The sequence below is a fragment of the Vicia villosa genome, linkage group LG1, assembly GCF_029867415.1.
Source record: "Vicia villosa cultivar HV-30 ecotype Madison, WI linkage group LG1, Vvil1.0, whole genome shotgun sequence".
Lineage (NCBI taxonomy): Eukaryota > Viridiplantae > Streptophyta > Magnoliopsida > Fabales > Fabaceae > Vicia > Vicia villosa.
In genome coordinates, this window is record NC_081180.1 from 104,531,554 (window position 1) to 104,555,613 (window position 24,060).

At 37.7% G+C, this 24,060-nt stretch overlaps 1 protein-coding gene across 1 annotated transcript; it reads right to left on the bottom strand.

The window, feature by feature from the left end:
- Positions 1–16,523: 16,523 nt before the first annotated feature.
- LOC131650691 (uncharacterized) lies at positions 16,524–18,215 on the bottom strand. The gene has a single exon (XM_058920392.1). The coding sequence runs from the start codon at positions 18,213–18,215 to the stop codon at positions 16,524–16,526; it is 1,692 nt and encodes a 563-aa protein (XP_058776375.1).
- Between the last annotated feature and the right edge of the window lie 5,845 nt (positions 18,216–24,060).

Consider the following 24,060-nt stretch of genomic DNA (forward strand, 5'->3'; position numbering starts at 1 on the left):
ACCTCACAATTATAGGTTTTCTCTCTTCTTTCTTGAATTGCAAGTTTCATAGTTTTCAAAGAGGTAGAAAACTCAACCTCCAAACCCTTTGAGTTATGGCCAAAGTGATGGTTCTAACATCTCATAAACATCAAATATGATGTGTTTGATCCACTCACACACCCCAAATCACCCTAAATCTCAGAATCACTCTTCAACCTCCATGTTTGCACATAATGAGCCTTATCATGCCAATTCTCATACCAGGCCATATCTGTCCAAGTTAATCATCCTAACACCATCCATATACCATATATGAGCTATCCCAACCATCATCCATGATCTGAAACACCTCCATCATCAGGTTCGATTCTCACTTGAAGCAACTGCAGTTCAGGTTCCATAGCTTAGCTCAGATGAATTCAAACCACTCCAAGCATCCAGACACCTTCCATATGGTCCATTGAAGCTATCCAGATCATCAAACAACTTCTGTAACACCTCCAAGCAAGAATTCGATTCTCAGTTGTGCCGTTTTTGAGGTAAGTGCACATGAACTTCAAACTCTATGAATCATGCATCATAAATGAAAAACTGGTTTACCATCATGTTTCTGCATACATATGGATCATTAACCCTCAATCAATTGCTATTTATCTTGCACATACACGATTTCATGATCAATCTCAGAATTAGGGTTCTTCGTGTTCATCACAAAATTGATCACCTTAGAGCAAAAATAAATGAATTATGAGGGCACCATCATGATCCTTGTAAAAAAACGAGTGAGATAGACCCTTCACTTGATCAATTTGGTTCAGTTTTCAGAAATTTCAAAATCAAATTGGGGATGTGTTCTTGGCGCCATTTTTTGCGAAGGAAATTTGAAAAATGAGTTTGAAATATAACCAGTTGGATGCGTATGTATTACAAGCTGCGCGCGCAGCTGGGTTGGCAAGTGTTTTGGTCTGCAAACACAAGGGCGTGGGTTCAAACCCTTTGGAAGACAAAACCAATTTTTTTTATCACTTTTTTCCTTCAATTTTTTACAAACTTCATCAATTAATTTAACCCATCAAAATAACTTATTTTTTCTTCATTTTTTAAACACTTCTTATTTAATATACATATTTTGACAATATCAAAAAAAAATCACAAAAAAGGATTTATTTAATATACTTTTAATTAGGTTTAAAATGACATGTTTTTAGGTATTTTCAAATACTTTAAATATTGTTTTATTTGATTTTTTCAAACTTAATTACTTGTAAATACTTTTGTGATCAAACCCTAATCACTTAGGTCTTAATTAAGCATTAAAACTTGTTTTAAACTTAATTAAGTTGACTTTTGTCATATTCAAATCGTTTTAAAACAAGCGATCGCATTTCTTCTCAAAAACGATAAACCATTTCTTTTTGAAACTTTTGATTAAACTTTTTTAATTGATCAAATGATTTTCAAAACGAAGTGGGGCCTCTCGAATATTAGAGAGTGTAAGTCCCATTTCTTTTCTTTTTTTGTACAGTTTTTCTTCAAACAGAATAAACTTTTCAAACAAATCTTCAAATAGTTTTTCAAAAGCGAAACCTCGCGTCCTGTAAATAAAACGATCAACCATGTTTTGTAAATATACCATGGGCCTCCATGTAGGTATAAGTCCCAAGCCCCTTTTGTACATACCCATTCCTGTACATGAAATTAGGTATTTCATTGTACACCTTTTGTACATATCTCAATCAATGCGTTTTTTACTTTGAATAACAAACCAAAAATGAAGGTTTCTTCAAATCTTCCCAAAAATACCATGGGCCTCCATGTAGGTATAAGTCCCAAGCCCTTTGTGAATACCTGTTTACATAGCTTTGAATAAATTCAAGTGGACCTCTCCCCGAGTATGAGTCCCGAGCCCTGTGTATACAAATGGATCATGCTTACAGGTATATTTCCTTCATAAACTCCATTATATACACACACTTTGTCATATATGTATAACTGTTCATATTTGTTCATGTACTTGTGCATATTTGTTTGTACTTGTTCATATGTGTGATATGTGTGCTTGTTCAACTTAGTACAATACTAGGTTCCCCATAGCCTCCTATTGGGCTTCGTGCAAAGAATCTCCCCTAGTTTAGGTTAGGACATAGAGTATGGTTTCCCGGTGAAATCGCTCTAAGAGCTCAGACCAACTATACCATGCCTCCCCTTGGGCTTTGTACAAACGAGTGACCCTCCCATAGCCTCCTCTTGGGCTTACAATGCAAGGACCCTGGATTGTCCCTCCCATAGCCTCCTCTTGGGCTTACAATGCAAGGACCCTCGGATAGCCTCCTCTTGGGCTTCGTACAAGGACCCACGGGCTTCTTATAAGCATCCCCAATATCCAAAACAAATACCCTAGGAAATTAGACATTTTTCATCTCTATGCTAGGAGTATCTCTTCTATATCATCACAAACAATCAATCAATCAAAAATCAAACTTTCTTTTGCCACAAGGCTGGCTAATCAATCAAACTTTTTGCCACAAGGCTGGCTAATCAATCAAACTGTTTTACCACCGTACTGGATGATTAATCAAAGTTTTTGTCACAAGGCTGACTTCATTGAAACTTTTGCCACAAGGCTGGCTGATTAATCAAAGTTTTTGTCACAAGGCTGACTTCATTGAAACTTTTGCCACAAGGCTGGTTAAACAAACAAAAACATCTTTATCATTCTAAGCACCCTAAGTGGCATGGCCCCGGGCTTATAATGAAAAGATTTTCAAACAAAATCAAACAGATGTATGTGATGATATAGATTAGATACATCTAGCATTTAGACGACATTTGTCTATTTTCCTTTGCTTCCACTAGCATAAGTGGGAACTACGATTGCTCTGACTTTCTCAACATCCCTTTGAGAATACGTAGGCACAAGGTCGATCCTTGGCGAGCAAAACAAAACACAAAAAAAAAACCATTCAAACCTTAGCACCCGTAGACCCCGAGCTACAGATGCTCTGATTCCCTCTAAGGGATATGTATGCAGAGGATCGCGATGATCTTTGCGAGCATAATCAAACAAACACCTTAGGTCCCACCTCTTTCTCACAAGAACCTCTCAATAACATGGAATGAAAAAAAAAAGCAAAGAAACCTATAGAGTACTATAGATACGTTGGGTGCTAATACCTTCCCTTCGTATAACCAACCCTCTTACCCAAGATCTCTCCCCCCACTTTTTAGGTTATTGCAGCTTTTTCCCTTTTCCTCTTTTGGAAATAATAAAAAGTTTGGTCCGTACAAAAGAAAAATCATTTTTTGAGCACTCGAGCCCAAAGAAGGCATCAGGTGTCTCATCCACAAAAAGAGGAACAAAACGGTTTTTCCCCGCGACACATAGCATATGCACACCTTTCTCAAATGAGGGAGGTCTATGTATGTGTCTGTGGGTGCGCCGGAGCTCAAGGACCTTTAGTTACCCTTAACCCATCCTGGCCTTTAGGAACGTAGTGGGGGGACTACTCTTGACAAATGTTAAGGACTAGTCGCTACCCGATGCTACAATTCAGATAGGTTCTTTCTCAAAGTATCATTGCATGGTGCAAATGCATCATGTCCGAGGGTGCTTTAGAAGGGCTTACAATTCTGGATAACTTGTAGAACCTGTTGCTGAAATCTCCTTATCCATAGAAATGCCTTTGGGAATGACACCTGATCAGATTCCATGCAAGACTTAAGCCAAAAATTGTGTGACTTGTGTGACTCGCGTGACTTGCGTGACTTATTTATGTTTGCTACTAACCTCCGCTTCCTTGCAGGTTTTGTTAAAAGGACTTGTTTGTCCTTACTATCTCACACTATGCCAAATGAACTTCATTCGCATAACATCATGCCATCATGACATCATAAGCATAACATGATTAACTAACCCTTCAAGGATCTTAGGAATTTAGGACGCACAATTTCAGATGCCCTTATCAAAGACGGAATCCCTATCAAGGGGCAAGAGGATTTATTTTCCTCTGGCCGCATACCTTCCGATCCAAAGACACAATACCTATCAAGGGGCAAGAGGATTTATTTTCCCCTAGCAATGTACCTTCAAATTCAGAGATATCTCGAATCAGAGGCGATGACCCACTCGATATGGTGAGCTTGATTCTCAAAGAAGGACGTTCAAAGACAAAATTCAGATTTCTTCAAGACAAATATGCGACCAGATCACTTTCCAATATTGCTAACTAAATTCCTTAAAGATCCTTGAAAACATTTCATTTGCATTCATGACATTGCATATTTCTAACTTTGTTTTCAGGTTCCGCCTCGACAATCATTCCTCTCAGATATGATCGAGCTGGAGATTCATTCTGACAAGCCTTTTACATTCCAAAATTCGTCAAATAACTCTTCGACTCTAATGAGCTAGCATTCTCTATCAGATATGGTCTAATGTATGACCCGTTCCGGTATTCTCAATCAGATATGGTCTAATGTATGACTCGTTCTGGCATTATCCATCAGATATGGTCTAATGTATGACTCGTTCTGGTATTCTCCTTCAGATATGGTTTAATGAATAACTCGTTCTGATATCCTTCCTCAGATATGGTCTAATGTATGACTCGTTCTGCCATTCCTCAACAGATATAGTCCAATGTAGGACTCGTTCTGACATTCTAACGGATATGGTCTAATGAATGACTCGTTCTGACATCCTTTATCAGATATGGTCTAATGCATGGCTCGTTCTGATTGTTCTCCTTCAGATATGGTTTAATGAATAACTCGTTCTGATTTCCCACTTCCAGATATGGTCTAATGTATGACCCGTTCTGGCATTCCTCTTCAGATATGGTTTAATGAATAACTCGTTCTGATGTCCTATGTCAGATACATTCCGGAAGCTCGAATCCCGGATACTCTGAATCTCTACACCAGTTCCACAACAACGAAGAAAGCCAGACGTACCCAAGCATCAATTCACCGAGATCAATATGTCATTGGTTCAAGCATTACAACATCTATTGAAGATCGAATTGATTACTCTGAGGGACCCTCCTAAAAATGCTAAAACCTCCACTCCTGACTATAAATTCAACGCAAGGTGCGCGTACCATTCCAACAGTCCTGGACATTACAAAAACAATTACTGGACATTGAAGAATAAGATTCAAGATCTGATCAATGATGGAGAAATCTAATTCACCCCTCTTGAGACTCCTGTGGTGATCGCCGCTCTTATGCCTAGTCATGACAAGACTGATTGAGATCTAGACGGACGAACTATTGGATCATTAGATCTACTTTCATGTGCAATTTCTATTCTGTTTGTTTAAACATTTGACTCATGATAGACATTATCTGTTTTAATAATCATCATCAGTGCATTGCATATGTTTGTCTTGAATAAATTATTTCGTTATCACTCATTTTTAATTATGTCTTTATTCCGCATATGTTTTTGTGTTATTCAACTCCTGCTAAGCTGTAAGCCTTCTGAGGGAGGATGACGAAAACGATACCGCGACCTCATACAGTATGCTTTTGAACGGACTATGCTGACGATGTACAGGCATTGTTTCAATTCCTAAACAGTGGAGATATAAGGATGTTAATCCCTCGTCAACCCCTTTGAGCCTAAGAAGTAGAAGTTTCTTTCTTGTATTAATTAAAACCCTTGATCATAACCTGGGGCAAGGTAGTTCTCAGTTAATTTGGCTGTGCATTCTGTTTTTAAGAGAATCATTCGTTACACCTTTCAACAAAGGTTTCAATCATAAACGTTCAACCATACACATCAAAGAAGTGTTGGAGATGTCAATCAAAAGACAATGATGGTTCATCAATCATTAAGCAACGCAGTCAATATCTTTCAAAAAAAAAATGAAAAAAAACATATATACAAAGAAAAGCCTGCTAAGTCAAAAATCAAAAAGATGACTTAGGCAAAAAAAATCAAGGCATCCCGCTGACTGTAAGCTCAAAATAGACAGTTCAGGCAAAAGTTAGGGATATCAAAAAGATGAAAAAAAGAGAGAAGTCAATAAATTCTTGAACAACTCAAAGTTGTGACTACCAAAAGGAAGAAGTGACTGCCATCTCAAAAGTTCTCCCTGCTTGTGAACCATCATCATCAAAGGTGCAAATCCAAAAGTCTCTTGGAACCTGAATGCATAAGTCGAATCAATTGAGCTTAGGATTGAAGATCATCACGAAGAGGGGTGGGTACAATCAAATTTTGAGCCTTTATCCTTTGTTTCTTAAAACCGTGAACCAAGCCACGTTACAACCCTTGAAAGTCCTAACTGAATCATGGTTAGTTCGAAAGCATACTGTCACAACAAAGGTATCCCGACTCCTTAAGGTTTACCACAAACGCTGAGTTGATATTTCATTTTCATAAACCTCATGTTTTTACAAATATCACGCTTTTACATCTAACGTTTTAATGTTTTTTAACAAAAATCAAGACAAACGTATGCATTGCATCTCATGAATTCATTATTAAACATATTCTGCTACATAATTTCAAATGTTAGCATCAGAAAGAACTTGCACAGGGTACAACTAATGACTGAAAGTTATCCCGATAGACAAGATTACTCCGAGAAGCAATGTCTCTTACGTATACAAGGGGCATGGCACGTTTTGCCCAATCAATCTAGGGCAATCAAGTCAAGATTCCGAGAATCTCTCAAAGATGCCAAAAACAACCAGGGGCATGCATCCAAGTAAATCTGAATCTATTTCCAATCAACATGGGGCATCGTCCTGGGCCTATGATTACGAGGGGCATGACGCCCATAGTGCATATCTCATAAAGTCCTCGCGAGGCGAATCTTTCCAAAGTCTCTACTAGCGGGGGCAAATCTATGCAAGTCCAGTTTGACATCTTACTCAGTGGGGTGTCCTAATTAAATCCAGGAATGGTAGGTACTATAATACTGGGGGGCAACGTTCAAGACATCCATGTCTCCCCACAGAGCCAGGTTCACAAAATCACATCCCCACAGAGTAATCATTAAGAAGATATCTTCAAATGCTCTCGTCCAACAAAGACATGGCTCCCCAACAGAGTTTACATCTTCAACACTACCGGTTCTCCAACACTTGGCTCATCTCCAACATGGTCTACTAATATCTTTTATTCCCAATCAGGGTACATCAAGTTACTGATCATCTCCAAGCAGAAATCATAAATTCCCAACTGAGCATCTTCAAGACAAGATCAGACAGTACAATTACAAGGACATAAGGATCTACTTTCTTAATCAAAGACAACATAAATCATATTCACATATCATATGTCATAAACATGTTCATACACTGCATACATTACCTCATAATGAACTCATACATAACATGCAAAAGCTCTCATTTATTTTGAGGGATTCATTACATAACCCATGCATCATGACATTGCATAAAGATTAACCTTACCTTTTTCAGAATACAGGTACCGACAAATGAACGAAATCTCCAACTTTCCAAGATCTAGTTCAGCTACTACGAATGGTACTGACACGGTCAACGCTCAAAGATCTAATTCGGTTACTACGAACGGTACTGACACGATCAACTCTCAGAGATCTAATTCTATCATCACGAACGGTGTAGACACGGTCACTGAACTTCTCAGTCTAATTCAGCTACTACGAACGGTACTGACACGACAGAAGATCTAATTCAGATACTACGAACGGTACTGACACGATCAAATTTCAGAGGTCTAAGTCTATCATCACGAACGGTGGGGACACGATCACTGGCCTTCCCAGTCTAATTCAGTCACTACGAACGGTGCTGACACGACAAGAGAATCTAATTCTATCATCACGAACGATGAAGACACGATTATCTCCTCAAATCTAATTCTATCATCACGAACGATGAAGACACGATTATCTCCTCAGATCTAATTCTATCATCACGAACGATGAAGACACGATCATCTTTCCAAGATCTAATTCAAGTATCACGAACGATACTGACACGATCAATTCCCAAGGATCTAATTCATCTACCACGAACGGTAATGACACGATCAATGCGCAAACAAAATCTTCTCAAAATTCAACTACCAGATGGCATCCACAAGCCCATCTCCGACAAAAGTCCCTACTTCAAATAGGGCAAATTTCTTGGTATTCTTATGTTCAATCATCTTCCACCTTCAGATACCGACTGGCGCGCAAACCACTCTACATCTTCAGGTTTAAGATAATTAAACAGGGGCAGCTGTCATACCCCAAAATTTGCCCATGCTATCTTTCATACGTAAAACCAAATCAAAAGACAAAGCTCCAAAACACAGTCTCCCACACAGAAGTCCTAAACTAGGGTTTGAATAATTCAGAGGAAAACCATTGAATCAATGGCTCAAGGTGGTTCCATAAGGTCACTAACATCCCAAAGTATCTCCATATAAAGTTTCAAGTCAAACAGAACAAATTTAGTCCCTCAAATCCTGATTAGTTCAACAGTCGACTCTCAAGGGCAAAACAGTCATTTCAAGTCAATACACAGTCAAAATTCAAGATATTTGGTCAACAACATCCTCTTAACCCTAAAATCATCATTTGATCGAGGGTTGATCAGGATGATGCAAGGGAAGATCGGAGAAGTCAAAAGTCAAGAGTTACTATTTTGGGCATGAACTAAAAAAGTCAACCAAAACTTTGAAAATTCACCAAATATTCATACTTCATCAGAAAAATTCCCACCAAAGCTCATTTTGAAGGGAATTCATTCCTCTATCCAATGGTCCAAGAATCAGAGCTCATAGATCAATGGTTTAAGAGATATGGCTTCATACATTATAGGTCCTTTTCAAAAGTCAACAAAAAGATACATTTTTCAAAAGGACATAAAATAAGAATGGAAAAAGATTTTGATGTGAGACCAAAGACATTGGTTAGAGGACTCTCTAAGGTTTCTAAAAAGTCCTAGAACACCCCCATACCTCAAAAATTGAGGGGGATAGGCCTTGCTAAAGTTGGGCTATTTTGGAGGGAAAAAGATGAAGAAACTTGAAAACTTTTGCAAGTGGGCCTATATTTTTAAGATCCAAACTTCTTCCTTATTAAATTTAGAAGCCCAAATCCCTTGGCCACGAAATTTGGACCAATATTTGATTTTTATTGAATTTATATTCATTAAAATATAATTTAAATCAAATAAATCAAAGACATTTGAAAAAATTTGATTTAATTATGTTTTCCAATCAATTCAATCAACAATCAAACATAATATTTGATTCAAATTCGTGCATAAAAGATTGAAAAGGGACTGAATCTTTTAAAGACAAAATTAGAAAGAATTTTTCAATCAAATTTTCCAAACATGGCAAATCAAGATTCAATGAGATTTTCTACAATTTTGTTGACCTAAAACATTCACATATATATACACAACAAAGCCAGATGCAAAGGGGAGGAACTGAGCAGCCACAAGAACCCTAATTCGAGCACCAATCTTGAAGAAGAAAGTCAAATCGGTTTTTGGAATTGGAGGCGTTTCAAAGAGTCTAAAGTATTCCAACACACTCACCGATCAATTCTGAAGGTGTCTCGATCATTCACAACAAATCACACGCTCAGAATCACCCTCGTTTGCTCACGGTTTGTCAAAACTTAAATCGAATCGATTCTGTAAATTCATGCATCCATACACACAATTGATTGCATATTCTTGTTTAGAATAGAATATTTATTGTTTCTGGATAGTTTGACGTGTTATTATGGTGTTTCAAGCAAGATACCATGTTAGGGTTCGTACCCCCGAATTAGGGTCTTCTTCTACAGGTGGAATTAGTACCAATTGAAACCATGGTTGAATTCGCAAGGTTCATACGAACTTAATGGACCTGGTGCGAAAAATTTCTGTATCGTTTTGCCCCTACTCGTTTTTTTTCAGGAATAGAGAAGACCTATCATAGCGCATCTGGAAAGGAGCGGTGTTAAAAGTGGAGGCTGAGGGAAGAAGACGATGAGGTGTCGTCTCCTGGTTGGGTGGTTTGAAGTTTCCCGCGCGCCTGTTTGTGATGTCCCCAGCTGGATCACACGCGATAAGAAACACGCCCTAGCGTGCTCCCTCACCATCCAGGCCGTCCCTTCCATCACCAGATCAATCCAACGCGCCCTAAGCTGCCAGTCCATCATGGATCTCCACGCCTGCGCAACATAGGATCAAAAGTTAAGATTTTTGTAATTTTTTTTATTTTTAATTGCACAACCTAGTTTTATTTATATATATTTATATCAATTTAAGTATTTTCTTTTTTCTTGTTAATAATAAATTATTTATTTATTTTGTTATAAATTTTTTTTTATAATATTTATTTATTTATCTATTTATTTATTAATTATATATATCTTTTTACTATATATTACTTAGTTAACTATATATTTATTTTCTTTTTTCTTGTTAATTTATTTAAATTATTCTATTTTACATATTAATTTATCTCCTTTTATTTAAATTATATTTATTTACTTATATATTTTTAAATAATAAATTCATATATGCTTTTACCTAATACTTTCAAAAATTCATATATGCATTATTTTAATTCCAAAAATTCCTAAAAAATATTGTTCCTGCATTCGATTTAGTTTTCTTAACCCGATTTAATTAATTAGGTCGTAGACCAATAATTAATTAAATCAATTTACGATTATACTCAATTTGAATTTTAAATTAGGATTTACGAAGATCAGCCCTACACTGAATATATTTATTTTTTCTGTGCCTTTTCAGGATTGTCTTTCCAGATGCCTCCCGAATACGCGCCTATTCCAAAACACGAAGTTAAGTAATCTATTCGATTTAAATTCTATTTGGTTTATTTTTTTAGAAGTAGGTTTTGTTTCGCCTTCATCTATTTCTCTGCCTTGCCTTTTTCAGGATCGACCCTAAAGGCGCCTTATCAACCATATCAAATCAAACCAAAGCTAAGTGGCCTCGCTTATTTAATTATTAATTGTTTTATTTATTTATTTCTTTATTTTCTGGTTAACCCTGCCAACCTTCGAATTAGCCATACACTCACCCAACTTTTTATTTACATTCTTTTTCAGGGTTGTCAATTGCCAAAGCTACGTCATTGGTAACCCTAAACCATCTGTTCTGTTTCTTTTATTATTACTTATGTCAAACCCTGTTGGGATCCGCTGGTTTCATTTTCCCCCTTCCCATAAATTGTTTATATACTGCGTGGTTAGTAATTTAGGGAGTGCAAATTTAAACTGAATTAGAATAACTAATTAAAAGATAAATATCTGAACATAATCACGTGATTGTTGCACACACGCACCCCTTTGGGGTAAACCTCTCTGTTGCCTTGTTGCCTGTTGCCTTTGTGTTTTTTGCAGAATAAGCCACGTCCCTCGAATTCGAGGATACCTCAGCCATGTTGCCTCGATAAAAAGGTCACGACCCTAAATGATGCTGCCTTCGATACACAAAAATGACCTCGACCCTCGGAAGTTGCCTACAGAAAAAGGCTGAGGTATCTTCTGGCTGCCTACGAAATGGCTTATTCTGATCCTTGCCTTAGACTACCTGCTCTTCTATGGCATGGGACAGTCTTATGGCAAAGGATGCTTCTATGACCCTTCAACCTCCAAATGAAAGGCTTCCTGCCCTCTTATGGCATGGATAGACCCTTTCACCCTGAAAGGCTAAAAAGAACATTTTTCATCTAACCAGGTAATTTGCCCTTAATTGCATGCTCTGGTTTAAAAACATCTTTCTACTATTTTCTAAACACTTTCAAGGCTACACTCATTTACGAGCTAAAGTCCTTGTTTCTTCTTCTTCTATACATTTCTAAACTTTTGGTTTCAAAACGAGCAAAGCAATTAAGAGCCCATGGAAAACCACGGATGCAAAGGGTGCCTTACACCTTCCCTTTGCATAATTACCCCCCGAACTCAAAATTTCTTTAAAAGGTTTTTTTTCTGTTCTTTTAGCCTTTCTAATTAATTTGGATAAAATAAAAGTCGGTGGCGACTCTTGCTTACCGCGACATTCCGATTAATAAAGTCAGTTCACCGTATTACAGTCATGAATATTTATAACTTAAAATTTGTTGGAACAAGTTATTTAATTATTTGTGCTACATTATATAATTTGTGATGTATTTTGGATAGTTTAAATTAAGTTAATGTGTTGTTTTACATTTTAATTATTAACTTATATGGATTATTTAGAAATTATAATTTTGGATATAAAATTTAATATATATATATATATATATAATTAATGTATTCTTGCATGCAATTATATGGTTACTTACAAAAATAAGGAGAAAATTTTAATTTTTTATAGAAATGGGCCCGTTTAGGGCCGGGTAGCCCGCAGCCCAGACAGGGCCGGGCCTGGGTAGTAAAATTAGAGTCCATTTAAAAATGGGTTTTTTGGGCCCGGCCCTAAAAAGCCCGAAGCCCATATGGGCCGGCCCATTTGGGCCGGGTAGCCCATATTGACAGCTCTACCCCATACGCGTATGGAACTACAGCATACGCGTATGAACAGAAACGTTTTTTGCACTTTATATCGCTAGAGGGCGTATGGGACGCGTACAGGTCAAGGCCATATGCGTATGACATGACCATACGCGTATGAGCAAAAACATATTTTGCCTTGGAAGTCTCAAAACGCGTATGAGGCGCGCAACTTTGTTGAGCCATACGCGTATCATTTGTGCCATACGCGTATGACCTTTCTTGCATTAGATTTCCTACTTTCTCCACTTTCCTGGCCCAGTTCCGTGCTCCTGTTTTCGAACATCCATACTCTTGAGCCTGAAACCAATCACAACTATACCAAAAGAGCGTAAAAAGAACAAGAAAGAGATTGCTTTAAACAAACTATGCTTTGACCCAATAGAAATCAAATAACTTAGAATCATGTGTTAAATCAGACAGTTTTACCTGAATTCCTGCTTTTTAAATGGTGAAATACTAACATAAATGGTGACTGATCACAACCCCAAACTTAAATTGTTTCTTGTCCTCAAGCAACTTTGAATCAACAACAATCATATCACCCCAAACTTATTTGAAACAAATTCTTACCACAATACCTGTGAAATCTTTTGCACCTCGTTCAACGATCACCCTTAATTTCTTTCAACTTATTGCAACTATTGCTCAGATACACCTCCATTTTGAGACATCATTCGTCCTGTCAACTTCTTCCACACTCTCACCAATTATCTCAAGGGTTAAAGTGTTTACACTCAAACTCATGATATGTAATACTCACTCAATAGTTCGAACGAATCCTAATCTCTGTTAACATGCATAATTCACACACTTTTTGAGGTCTTTAAGGTTGTAATGGGGCTAGGGTTTAGGTGGGATAAAAATAAAAGGATAAACCGGCTACAAGTTTCAAGTATGCATCACATTACTTAGCACAGTTACTACTGGATCTCTATATATTGTCTTCCGGTAGTTCAATGCAATTATTTATATGAGGACATTTGTTTTCTTTCTTTTTCTCTCTTTTTTTGTTTTTTTTAGTACTCATATTTTGAATATCAATGCATAGCTACCCCAAACTTAAATGTTGCGATTCCAACAGCAACCCCAAACTTAAATCAAAGACAACTGAAAAACAATTTTATTTTGCATACTCGAAACAGGGGTGATGAACAATTAACGAGGGTATGTGAAAAATACCAAAAGAAACAACAAAGTTAATTTTAATAATTTTTTTAAATTTTCGGCTCGAAGGTGGTTAACAAGGGGTAATCAACGAAGGGTGACTATAAAAGGCTCTAGGGTGAAAGAAAAAACTTGCCTTAGTATGTGTTGTTAATGCAGTATATAAAAGAAAAGGACACATACAAACTCTGAATAATAAAATCATACCGGAATAACTCTCATGGACAAAAATGACAATAGGCTTTATCTGATCTCACCATGGTAGGTTGAATTTGACTGGTCTCCTGAAATCCCTCCATCTGGTGAATTTCACAAAGTGGCTCTGATCTAATTCCTGATATCCCTCCCCGACATCGGCGCCATTTATTTATTTATTTTTTATATTTTTTTTGTTTTCAAATTACGTGAAAATTAAAGACTTAGATAAAAAGAAATCGTACCTTCCTTGGGTTGCCTCCCAAGCAGCGCTTCGTTTAATGTCGCATGGCTCGATGGTCTACACATCATGATGTGAGACGAAGATAATGAATCAGACTTACCTCTTGACCTTGATAATAAGGTTTCAATCTCTGCCCGTTGACTTTGAAAATATCCCCATTGCGTGGGTTTTTTACTTCCACCGCTCCATGAGGGAATACTTTAGTGACCACGAACGGTCTAGACCACCATGACTTTAACTTTTCATGGAATAGCTTCAACCTGGAGTTGAACAATAAAACAAACTGGCCTTCCCAAAATTCTTTCTTCTCGATCCTCTGATCATGCCATTTTTTTGTGTTTTCTTTATATATTTTGGCATTCTCATAAGCATAGTTCCTAAATTCTTCTAACTCATGGAGTTGGAGAATTCGAGAACCACTAACTTTTTTGAAATCAAGATTTAAGAATTTGGTGGCCCAAAATGCCTTGTGCTCGAGTTTGAGTGGCAGATGACAGGCTTTACCGTAAACAAGTTGATAAGGGGACATACCTATTGGTGTTTTGAACGCTGTTTTGTATGCCCATAAAGCATCGTCCAGTTTCACTGACCAGTCTTTTCTAGAAGCTCCCACAATTTTCTCCAGAATCTGCTTTATTTGTCTGTTGGATACTTCAACTTGTCCACTCGTCTGAGGATGACATGGAGTGGCTATCTTGTGCTTCACATTATATTTTTTTTAACAAATTCTCCATTAACTTGTTCAAGAAGTGAGTACCTTCATCACTGATCAAAGCTCTGGGTACCCCAAACCTAGAGAATATGTTATGCTTCAGGAAACTCACTACCACTTTCGCATCTTTCGTGGGTAATGCGACATCTTCCACCCATTTAGACACATAGTCAACTTCCACCAGTAAGTAATTTTTTCCAAAAGAAGGTGGAAACGGTCCCATAAAATCAATTCCCCAAACATCAAATAGCTCCACCTCCAACATAGAATTTTGAGGCATCTGATTTCTTTTGGATATGTTACCTGTCCTTTGACACCGGTCACATTCTTTTACCATGTAATGAGCGTCTTTGAACAAGCTGGGCCAAAACAGTCCTGATTGAAGGACTTTTGATGCAGTCCTATCTCTGCTGAAATGTCCCCCGTACTCTGAATCATGACAAGCTTTAAGGATGTCTCTCTGCTCATCTTCGGGCACGCATCTTCTGATTAATCCATCCACCCCTCTTTTGTATAGGAAAGGGTCATCCCACACATATAATCTGCAATCATAAAGAAACTTTTTTCTTTGATTAGAAGTAAAATCATCGGGTATAACTCCACCTACCAAATAGTTAGCATAATCAGCAAACCATGGAACACCCATGATAGACAAAAAAAATTCATCAATAAATGTATCCTGAATTGGGTGTTCCTCTTCAGTTTCCTTTATAGGAGACATTCGGGATAAATGATCTGCAACGGTGTTTTCACACCCCTTTTTGTCGCGAATATCAAGGTCAAATTCCTAGAGGAGGAGTATCCACCTCAAAAGTCGTGGTTTTGATTCCTTCTTTGCAAACAAGTACTTTATAGCAGCATGGTCAGTATAAACAATAATATTTGAACCAAGAAAATACGACCTGAATTTATCAAAAGCATAAACCACAGCCAACAACTCCTTTTCGGTAGTTGCGTGATTCATTTGGGCTGGGTTAAGGACATGACTAGCATAATAAATTACATGTAACAACGTGTCTTTTCTCTGTCCTAAAATAGCCCCTACGGCACTGTCACTGGCGTCACACATAATTTCAAAAGGTAAAGACCAATTGGGGGCTATGACCACAGGAGCACTAATCATCTTACTCTTTAGAGTCTCAAAAGCGGCCAGACACTTACTATCAAAAGTGAATGATTTATCTTTTGCTAGCAAATCAGTTAGAGGTTTGGCCACTTTTGAGAAGTCTTTGATGAATCTTCGATAGAAACCTGTGTGTCCTAAGAAACTCCTTATCCCTTTCTCGTTCACTGGTGGTGGAATATTAGCTATAACCTCCTCTTTTTCCTTGTCCACTTCAATCCCCTTGTGAGATATTTTGTGTCCGAGCACTATACCTTCTTGCACCATAAAATTACATTTCTCCCAATTCAGAATTAAGTTAGTTTCCTGGCACCTTTTTAAAACAAGAGACAAGTTAGTTAAGCAATGATCAAATGAGCAACCAAAAACAGAAAAATCATCCATAAACACCTCCATATGCTTTTCAAGCATGTCGGCGAATATGGATGTCATACATCTCTGAAAAAGTAGCTGGGGCATTACATAGCCCGAATGACATTCGTCTGTAAGCAAAGATGCCATAAGGACATGTAAGTGCAGTTTTTTCTTGATTTTACGGAGCTACAACAATCTGATTGTACCCCGAATATCCATCAAGAAAACAGTAGTATTCATGTCTTGCAAGTCTTTCTAACATCTGATCAATAAAAGGGAGAGGAAATGGTCTTTCCTTGTTGCAGTGTTGAGCCTCTTGTATTCAATACACACTCTCCAACCTGTTAATGTACGAGTCAGAATCAATTCATTCTTCTCGTTTAGAATCACTGTCGTGTCTCCCTTCTTGGGCACCACATGCACCAGACTAACCCAAGAGCTATCAGAAATAGGATAAATTAATCCTGCATCTAACAATTTTACTACCTCTTTTCTCACTACTTCTTTCATTGCAGGATTTAGCCTTCTCTGGGGTTGCACCACTGGTTTGTGACTGTCATCCATCAGTATCTTATGCAAGCACACTGTGGGACTAATTCCTTTCAGATCACAGCCTATAGCACTTTTATATTTCTTCAGCACCTGTATCAATCTCTCCTCTTCCTTTTCATTTAATTCAGAACTAATAATAGCAGGACATTTGGTTCCAGAGTCCAAAAACACATACTTAAGATTTTCTAGTAATTGTTTCAATTCAGAACTTTTACCTGCTTTGTCATCCTTTTCTGACTCAGTTTCAGGTGAAATTCTCAGGTCCTCCCACCGGTGTCGTTTGGATTTCAACCAAGGATGGTGTGAATCTAATATGGCAAGAATTTCTCTCTCTGTTTCATCCTCATTGTCCTCTATTTCTTGTGCGGACATACTAAGAACTCTCTCTAAAGAAGATTTAGGAACCGGGCTTTGCACGGCTTTCACCACCATGTTATCAATCACTTCAACAGTATGACTTGTCTCTATGTCTTCTTTATGTTTCATAGTGTCTCTTACATCAATTTTTAGCTCTTCATCATAGACTTTGAGAGTAATGGTACCTCCCTCCATGTCTATCATACACCTTCCTATTTCTAAGAACGGTCTACCCAAAATAAGAGGAATCTCCTCATCTTCCGGCATCTCAAGAACTTCAAAATCAACAGGAAATACAAATTTATCAATTTTTACCAGAACATCCTCAACTACCCCGAAGGGTCTTTTTACCGAATGATCTGCAAACTGAAGTGTCATCCTGATATGTTGCAAATTTCCTATGCCGAGTTTCTTATAGATGGACAACGGCATGAGGGTCACACTAGCCCCTAAATAAATCAATGCTTTCTTAAAAGATCTATCTCCGATGGTGCAAGGAATAGTCATCGAACCTCTATCTGGATTCTTTATTGGAATCTTCATACCCTGCAAGATAGCACTACAAGTTTCAGTTAGAAGAACAGGGTTAGTATCAATGGTGCGCTTCTTGGAAATGATATCCTTCATGAATTTAGCATAGATAGGCATCTGCTCAAGTGTTTCAGAAAATGGAATATTGATCTCCCAGTTCTTGAACATCTCCAAGAACTTCTCAAAATATTTCTCATGTTGTCCTTTTTTTCTTTGTCTTTGTGGGAATGGGAGCTTAATGATGGGCTTTGGTGCAATGGATTTTTCTTGCTCAGTAGGCTGAATTACAATGGGTTCATCTGCTGGAGTCTTGTTTTCTAAGATTTCAAGATCCACTTCAAGTGGTGGATCTTCCTCCTCAGATTCCTCTTCAAGAATTTCAGCAGCTTTGGCACTTCTTGTTGTCACACCATTCACAATTTTATTATCTCTCGGGTTTGTTACTGTTGCACTAGGTAGGGCACCTGGTGCTTGAGAATTTGTAATCTGTTGTGTTATCTGACCCATTTGAATTTCCAGGTTCTTTATTGAAGCATTTGTGGTTCTCTGGTTGTTTGTTGTTTCTTCCTAAAACTAAACACTCTAGGCGGCCATCTTCTCAATAGCAATTTCCCAATCTGCCTTCTTAGCGGGTTGTTGTTGGTATTGCTGTTGTTGAGGTTGACCCTGATACTGATTTTGTGCTTGTTGTTGAGGTCTCCCTTGCTGATCTTTCCAACCAAAGTTTGGATGATTCTTCCAACCCGGATTATAAGTATTTGAATAAGGATTATTCTGCCTGAGGACATTTATCTCTTCAACTTGCTGAGCAGTTGCGACACAATGCATGGTAAAATGGGGTCCTCCACAAATCTCACAAGTAACTTCTGGAGCTTGTGGTTGGGTTGGTTGAACTTGGGCTACAGTTTGGGTTCCCACGTTCATGGCTTTCAGTCATCTCTCAACCTCAGCTACAATCTGATCTTCCAATTTAACCACTTGGGTTGCAAGCTTAAGGTCTACTATCCCTTCTGGTTGGCTCACAGTACGGTCATATAGCTCCAAATGCTCATTCGCAACTATTGCCTCAATGATCTTTCTGATACCAGTGGCTGTTGTAAAATTTGATGAACCACCGGCAGTTGTATCAATGAGTTGCTTGGTCTTCATCTTCAGCCCATTTACAAAGTTTTGCATTTGTTCAGTTGCATCCATATTATGAGTAGGACACGCAACCAACAACCTTTTGAACCTTTTATACGAATCTCCCAATGATTCTCCATCCTTTTGTTTAAAATTCACAATGTCGTATCTTTTGTGGATGTAAACAGAGGCAGGAAAATATTCATTAAGGAAGGTGGTCTCCATTTGTTCCCAAGTAGTTATACTTCCAGCAGGTAGAGAATAGAACCAATCTTCAGCATCTTCCGACAAAGTAAACGGAAGCATTACCAATTCCTTAGCTTCCTCAGAATGCCCCTCAATTTTTAACGAAGTGGTCATGGTGAGAAATCTTTGAAGGTGCTTGTTGGCATCTTCATTGGTTTTTTCAGAAAAAGGTATTTTCTCTAGTTGTCTGATAGTAGTAGGATGAAGCTGAAAGTGGTCCACAGTCACTGGTTGATTTACAATTGTCAACCGTCCGGCTGGGGCATTTGTTCTTCCGTAATCTCCCAAAAGTCTCTCTGCTGGAGGCGCCTCCCATGGTAATTGTTTCTAGATGAGATTTTGTATCTGTATCAGTTCCCGAGTCCAAATTTTCAGAATGGACAGAACCTTCTACGAACTCGGTTTGCCTTCTTGCTTGTCTGAGTCTTGCTCGCAATGTCCTTTCAGGTTCTGCGTCAAAATGAAAATCAGCTGAGGCCTTACCTCGCAAAAACAGATTAGCATACTATTAGTGGCAATAAAAATAAAAATAAAATATAAGACTAAAGGAAAATTAAAAGAATTATAAAATTTTAGTTGCAGAGCAACAAAATTTTAATTGAAATAAATCTGTGAACTCTATTATCTTTGGCAGTCCCCAGCAACGGCGCCAAAAACTTTATCGGAAAATAGCAAGTGTACTATTTTTACCGATGTAGTAATAAAATGGGATAATCCCGAATATCGAATCTCGAGGACTGCGTGACGATATAAAGTTCGTGATAATATCAATTAAACAAAAAGCCTTTAGGGGTTTTGAAATTGGTTATATTCAACTTAAGAGTAATTAAATAAAGCAAAAAAATAGTGAAACGATTAACGAATGAGAGCGAATTGCTAGCTTCGGGGGAGTGATTCGTCTTGTAATGCCTCTGACATATCAATGCAATAACAACTTCAATAAGATATAATTACCGGTTCTTGGGGTATGACAATGTGGCTATGCAGTCTCCCCAAAACCTGATTGGTGATTTTCCATAAAACATCAAGGATCTTGTTACATTCAATAGATGTTGATGTTTCCTCTCCATTACTAAATTTGGTTCAGGTCTGTTAGGACAAGCTAGTTGATGAATGGTGCCTTGTTCTTGAAGAAACTTGGTCATATCTAGCTCTTTAGCATTATCAATTCTCATAACTTTTATTATTTTTTCAAATTGAGTCTTAATTAAGTGAAAGAACTGTTAAATCTTCATAGAGCATCAGATTTGTTGGTTAACAAGTAAATCGATTGAAATCATCAAAAATTGTTTAAAAATACAATTTACCATCATAACTAGGTTTTCCATATGGACCTCATAAATCACTTACACCAATAAACAGGAAGAACCTTGTCGAGCCCGAAAAAAGTGACAAACTCGCAAAGAAAACCTACACTTTCGATGTGACCAAATGCGACGAAATCTTTGACTTATTGGTTGCGGATGGAAATATTTGAGTGCCAAATGGTGAAAAATGTAACCATTAGAGCAAATAAATAAGAGAGGTTTTTGAAAATATCATAATTCTTTGGGGCATAAAACTTCACAATGTTTTCTTTTCAGGGATCTTGTCCAAAGTGCTTTGATTATCTAACAAAGGGAAGGCACCAATGAAAATTGACTCTAACCCATTGCAGAATGTAGAGGCCCACTATACTGAACCAATTGAGATCAACATGGTCGAAATTACTAAAGATTTCAACATGGAGCTTGAAGAAAATATTGTCGAAAGCAGTAAAAATCAGATGAAGGTTGTTTACCCCAAAGTTGAGGAAGGTTTGGTCATGTTCCTTAATCATTGTAAGACCAAGGAGTCGGAGGTGATACTCTGCCTAAGATGCAGTGCGATCTTTGACAAAAAGGCTGCTAGGGAGGTAGAGAATGCACAATAGGCCCAGGAAAAAGAAAATTGGTGGAATAATAGGCCTCGGTTCTATTTCGACAAGAGGAGCGTACCCTAGAAGAAACAACATAAATTCCTAACTCATTAGAGGAATAATCTTAGTACCTACGTTCCGACATCCAATGTTCCCCAAAGGAAATGGGTTTGACCTACAGGAAAAGAGGGATCTAATCACCATCAGTGGAGAAGTTTTGAGATGGGAAGAGGCTCTTCACTGACGTATCGAGAGAAGTTTCAAGTATCTGAGAAACGTTTCTGCGGACCCTGTAACTATAAAGGAAAAAATTAAATGTCGAGGACCCAATGAAGAAGGTTTCAGAGATAGAAGAAGGCAGAGAAAGACGCTGGTGACTCGAGTAACAAAAGACCATACACAAATCCTGTAAATGATCAAACCAAGAAGCCAGTTGTAAGGTAGTTGTTTTCCCCCATGCCGGTGAAGACGAAAGGGAAAGAAAAAGAAGAAGCACCATTCTTTGATGACAAGATTGTGACATATAATTTTGATTTGGGATTTGAAGATGACTTCAATATGATTTTCAACATGGTACTCCCGATTAATATGATTGTGTCACATAGATGATAAAACATATGGATTATGACGAGGAAGAGATTGGGAAACATAAACGTGTGTGTTATTTTGTGATGAATAATAGTTGTATAAAGGAGCACAATTTCTTTTTCAAAAGGCCTAACCAATGTATGAAGAACCATTTGAAGTCTTTATTCATAAAGGAAAAGGTGGAAAATGTTGGAATAAATAAGGTACTAATTGATGGAGGAGACGCGATCAATTTGATGCCTCATTTCTTATTAAGAGTATAGTAAATTATGACTCGGATTTGAGGCCACACAATATGGTATTATCAAATTAAGAAGGCAAAACTGGTCAAACTTTAGGAGTAATTCACGTCGATGTGATAGTTAGACTGATAACCAGGCCCATTGTTTTTTATGGCTATAGCTTCGAGGGCAGGTTACAATCTACTCCTAGGTCGGGAGTAGATCCATGGAATAGGGGCAGTGCCATTACCACTTCACTAGAGAGTCTCGATCTAGAGAGATGACAGGATTGTCAAAAATATAGAAGTCGATCAGGGCTATTATCTTGCAGGAGTGAATCATGTTGATAAAAGAATCAGAAACTTGGTAAACATTACACCTTTTTTGCCGCAGTGTTTGCATGCATTCCTTTGGAAGAAGCATTTTACTCTCTGAACCTTTATCCCACCCATGGACTCGTGTGAGATATGGAACTTATGGGATATGAGAGTACTCAAAGCATCCCACCAACTGGATGTGATGTCGAAGACGAGGACCATATATGAGTCCAATGCTCTAAAGCAAGTTTCAGCTTATGTAGCTGAAAATTTGGTTAAAAGCCGTCTTAGAGGCCAAAGTACAACATATGGTTGTTGGAGCCAATGAAATATAAATATTTGACGTATGAAAAAGAATAAATTTTGAGCATGAGACATCATACAAGTCGTAACCAGTAGGCATGGAAAATAATGGCTTAGGAAGCCAGAGACTCGACTGCATCTCTAACGATGAGCCTTTGGGTTTCGAAAAAGATCCTATTGCATAAAAAAGGATGCAGCCTCAGGATCCCATGGTAGAAATTGATTTGGGAGAAGGAACCAATAAAAGGCTGACATATATCAGCACCAATATCGACCAAAGCTTGAAAATAGAGGTAATCAAATTACTTCGAGAATATAAAGATTGTTTTGCTTGAGATTATAATGAAGTGTCTGGTGTAAGAAGAGATTTGGTGGAGTTAAAGCTGTAAATATATACTGGTAAGAATCTAGTCAAGCAGATGTCAAGACGGTTCGCGCAAAAAATTATGTCAAAAATAAAAGAGGAGGTCTAAAGACACCTAAGGAGTAGGTTCATTAGGACAATAGGGTCTGCATAGTTTCAAAGAATTGAATGTTGCAACCCCAAAAGATGAATATCGAACTCTTGTCGTCGAGATGTTGGTCGACTCAGCAATGGGTTTCGACTATCTTAGTATGCGCGATGGTTATTCAGGTTATAGTTGTATTTTTATTGCAGATGAAGACATGCCGAAGATGATGTTTCGATGTCCAGGAGCCTTGGGCACCTACAAATGGGTAGTCATGCCTTTCAGCTTCAAGAATGCTGGAGCAACTTACCAGAGGGTAATGAATTATATTTTTCATGATTATATCAAAACTTTTATGCAAGTATATATTGATGACATAGTCATTAAGTATGATTGAGGAAATGGTTACCACGACCATCTTCGACAATCGTTCGAAAGAATGAGACGATATGGACTAAAAATGAATCCGCTTAAGTGTGATTTTTGTATGCAGGAAGGAGATTTCCTTGGTTTCGTTCTTCATAAAAAGGGCATCGAGATAAAACAAAATAAGATGAGTTATTATGGATACCAAATCTCCTTTAACAAAAAAGAGCTTCAATCTCTATTGGGAAAGGTCATTTTTCTAAGGAGGTTTATTTTGAACCTTAGCGGTAAAATGCAAGCATTTTCGCCACTACTCCGTCTAAAGAAGGAAGGATTCAATTAGAAATAAGAGCATTAATGTGCTTTCGAAGAAATAAAGAGATACCTGATGCACCCTTCGATTTTGTCTTCGCCTAGTATAAGTAGGTGCATGAGGTTGTATATTTCTGCGTCAGACTCAACTATAGGAAGCATGTTAGGACAAGAGGGCAATAATGGTGTCGAAAGAGTCATTTATTACCTTAGTTGAGTTTTGGATGATGCGAAAACTAGGTATAGTTTGATAGAAAAGTTGTGCCAATGTTTGTATTTCTCTTGTACAATGTGAAAACATTATATTAAACATGTTGATGTTTTTGTCTCTTCATATTTTGATATTATTAAGCACATGTTATCTAAACCAATTTTGCATAGTCAAATTAGTAAATGGGCTCTTTCCCTAACAAAATACTCCCTGACATATGTGCCTTTAAAGGCCATGAAGGGACAGGTTGTCGTCGACTTCAACATAGATTATGCAATAGTCGAGGTGCCTCAGAATTATTTGTAACCAAAACCTTAGAG

Bases quoted from the DNA above. Each gene is read 5' to 3' on its own strand.
- LOC131650691 (XM_058920392.1), bottom strand. From the start codon at position 18,215: ATGGGTCAGATAACACAACAGATTACAAATTCTCAAGCACCAGGTGCC.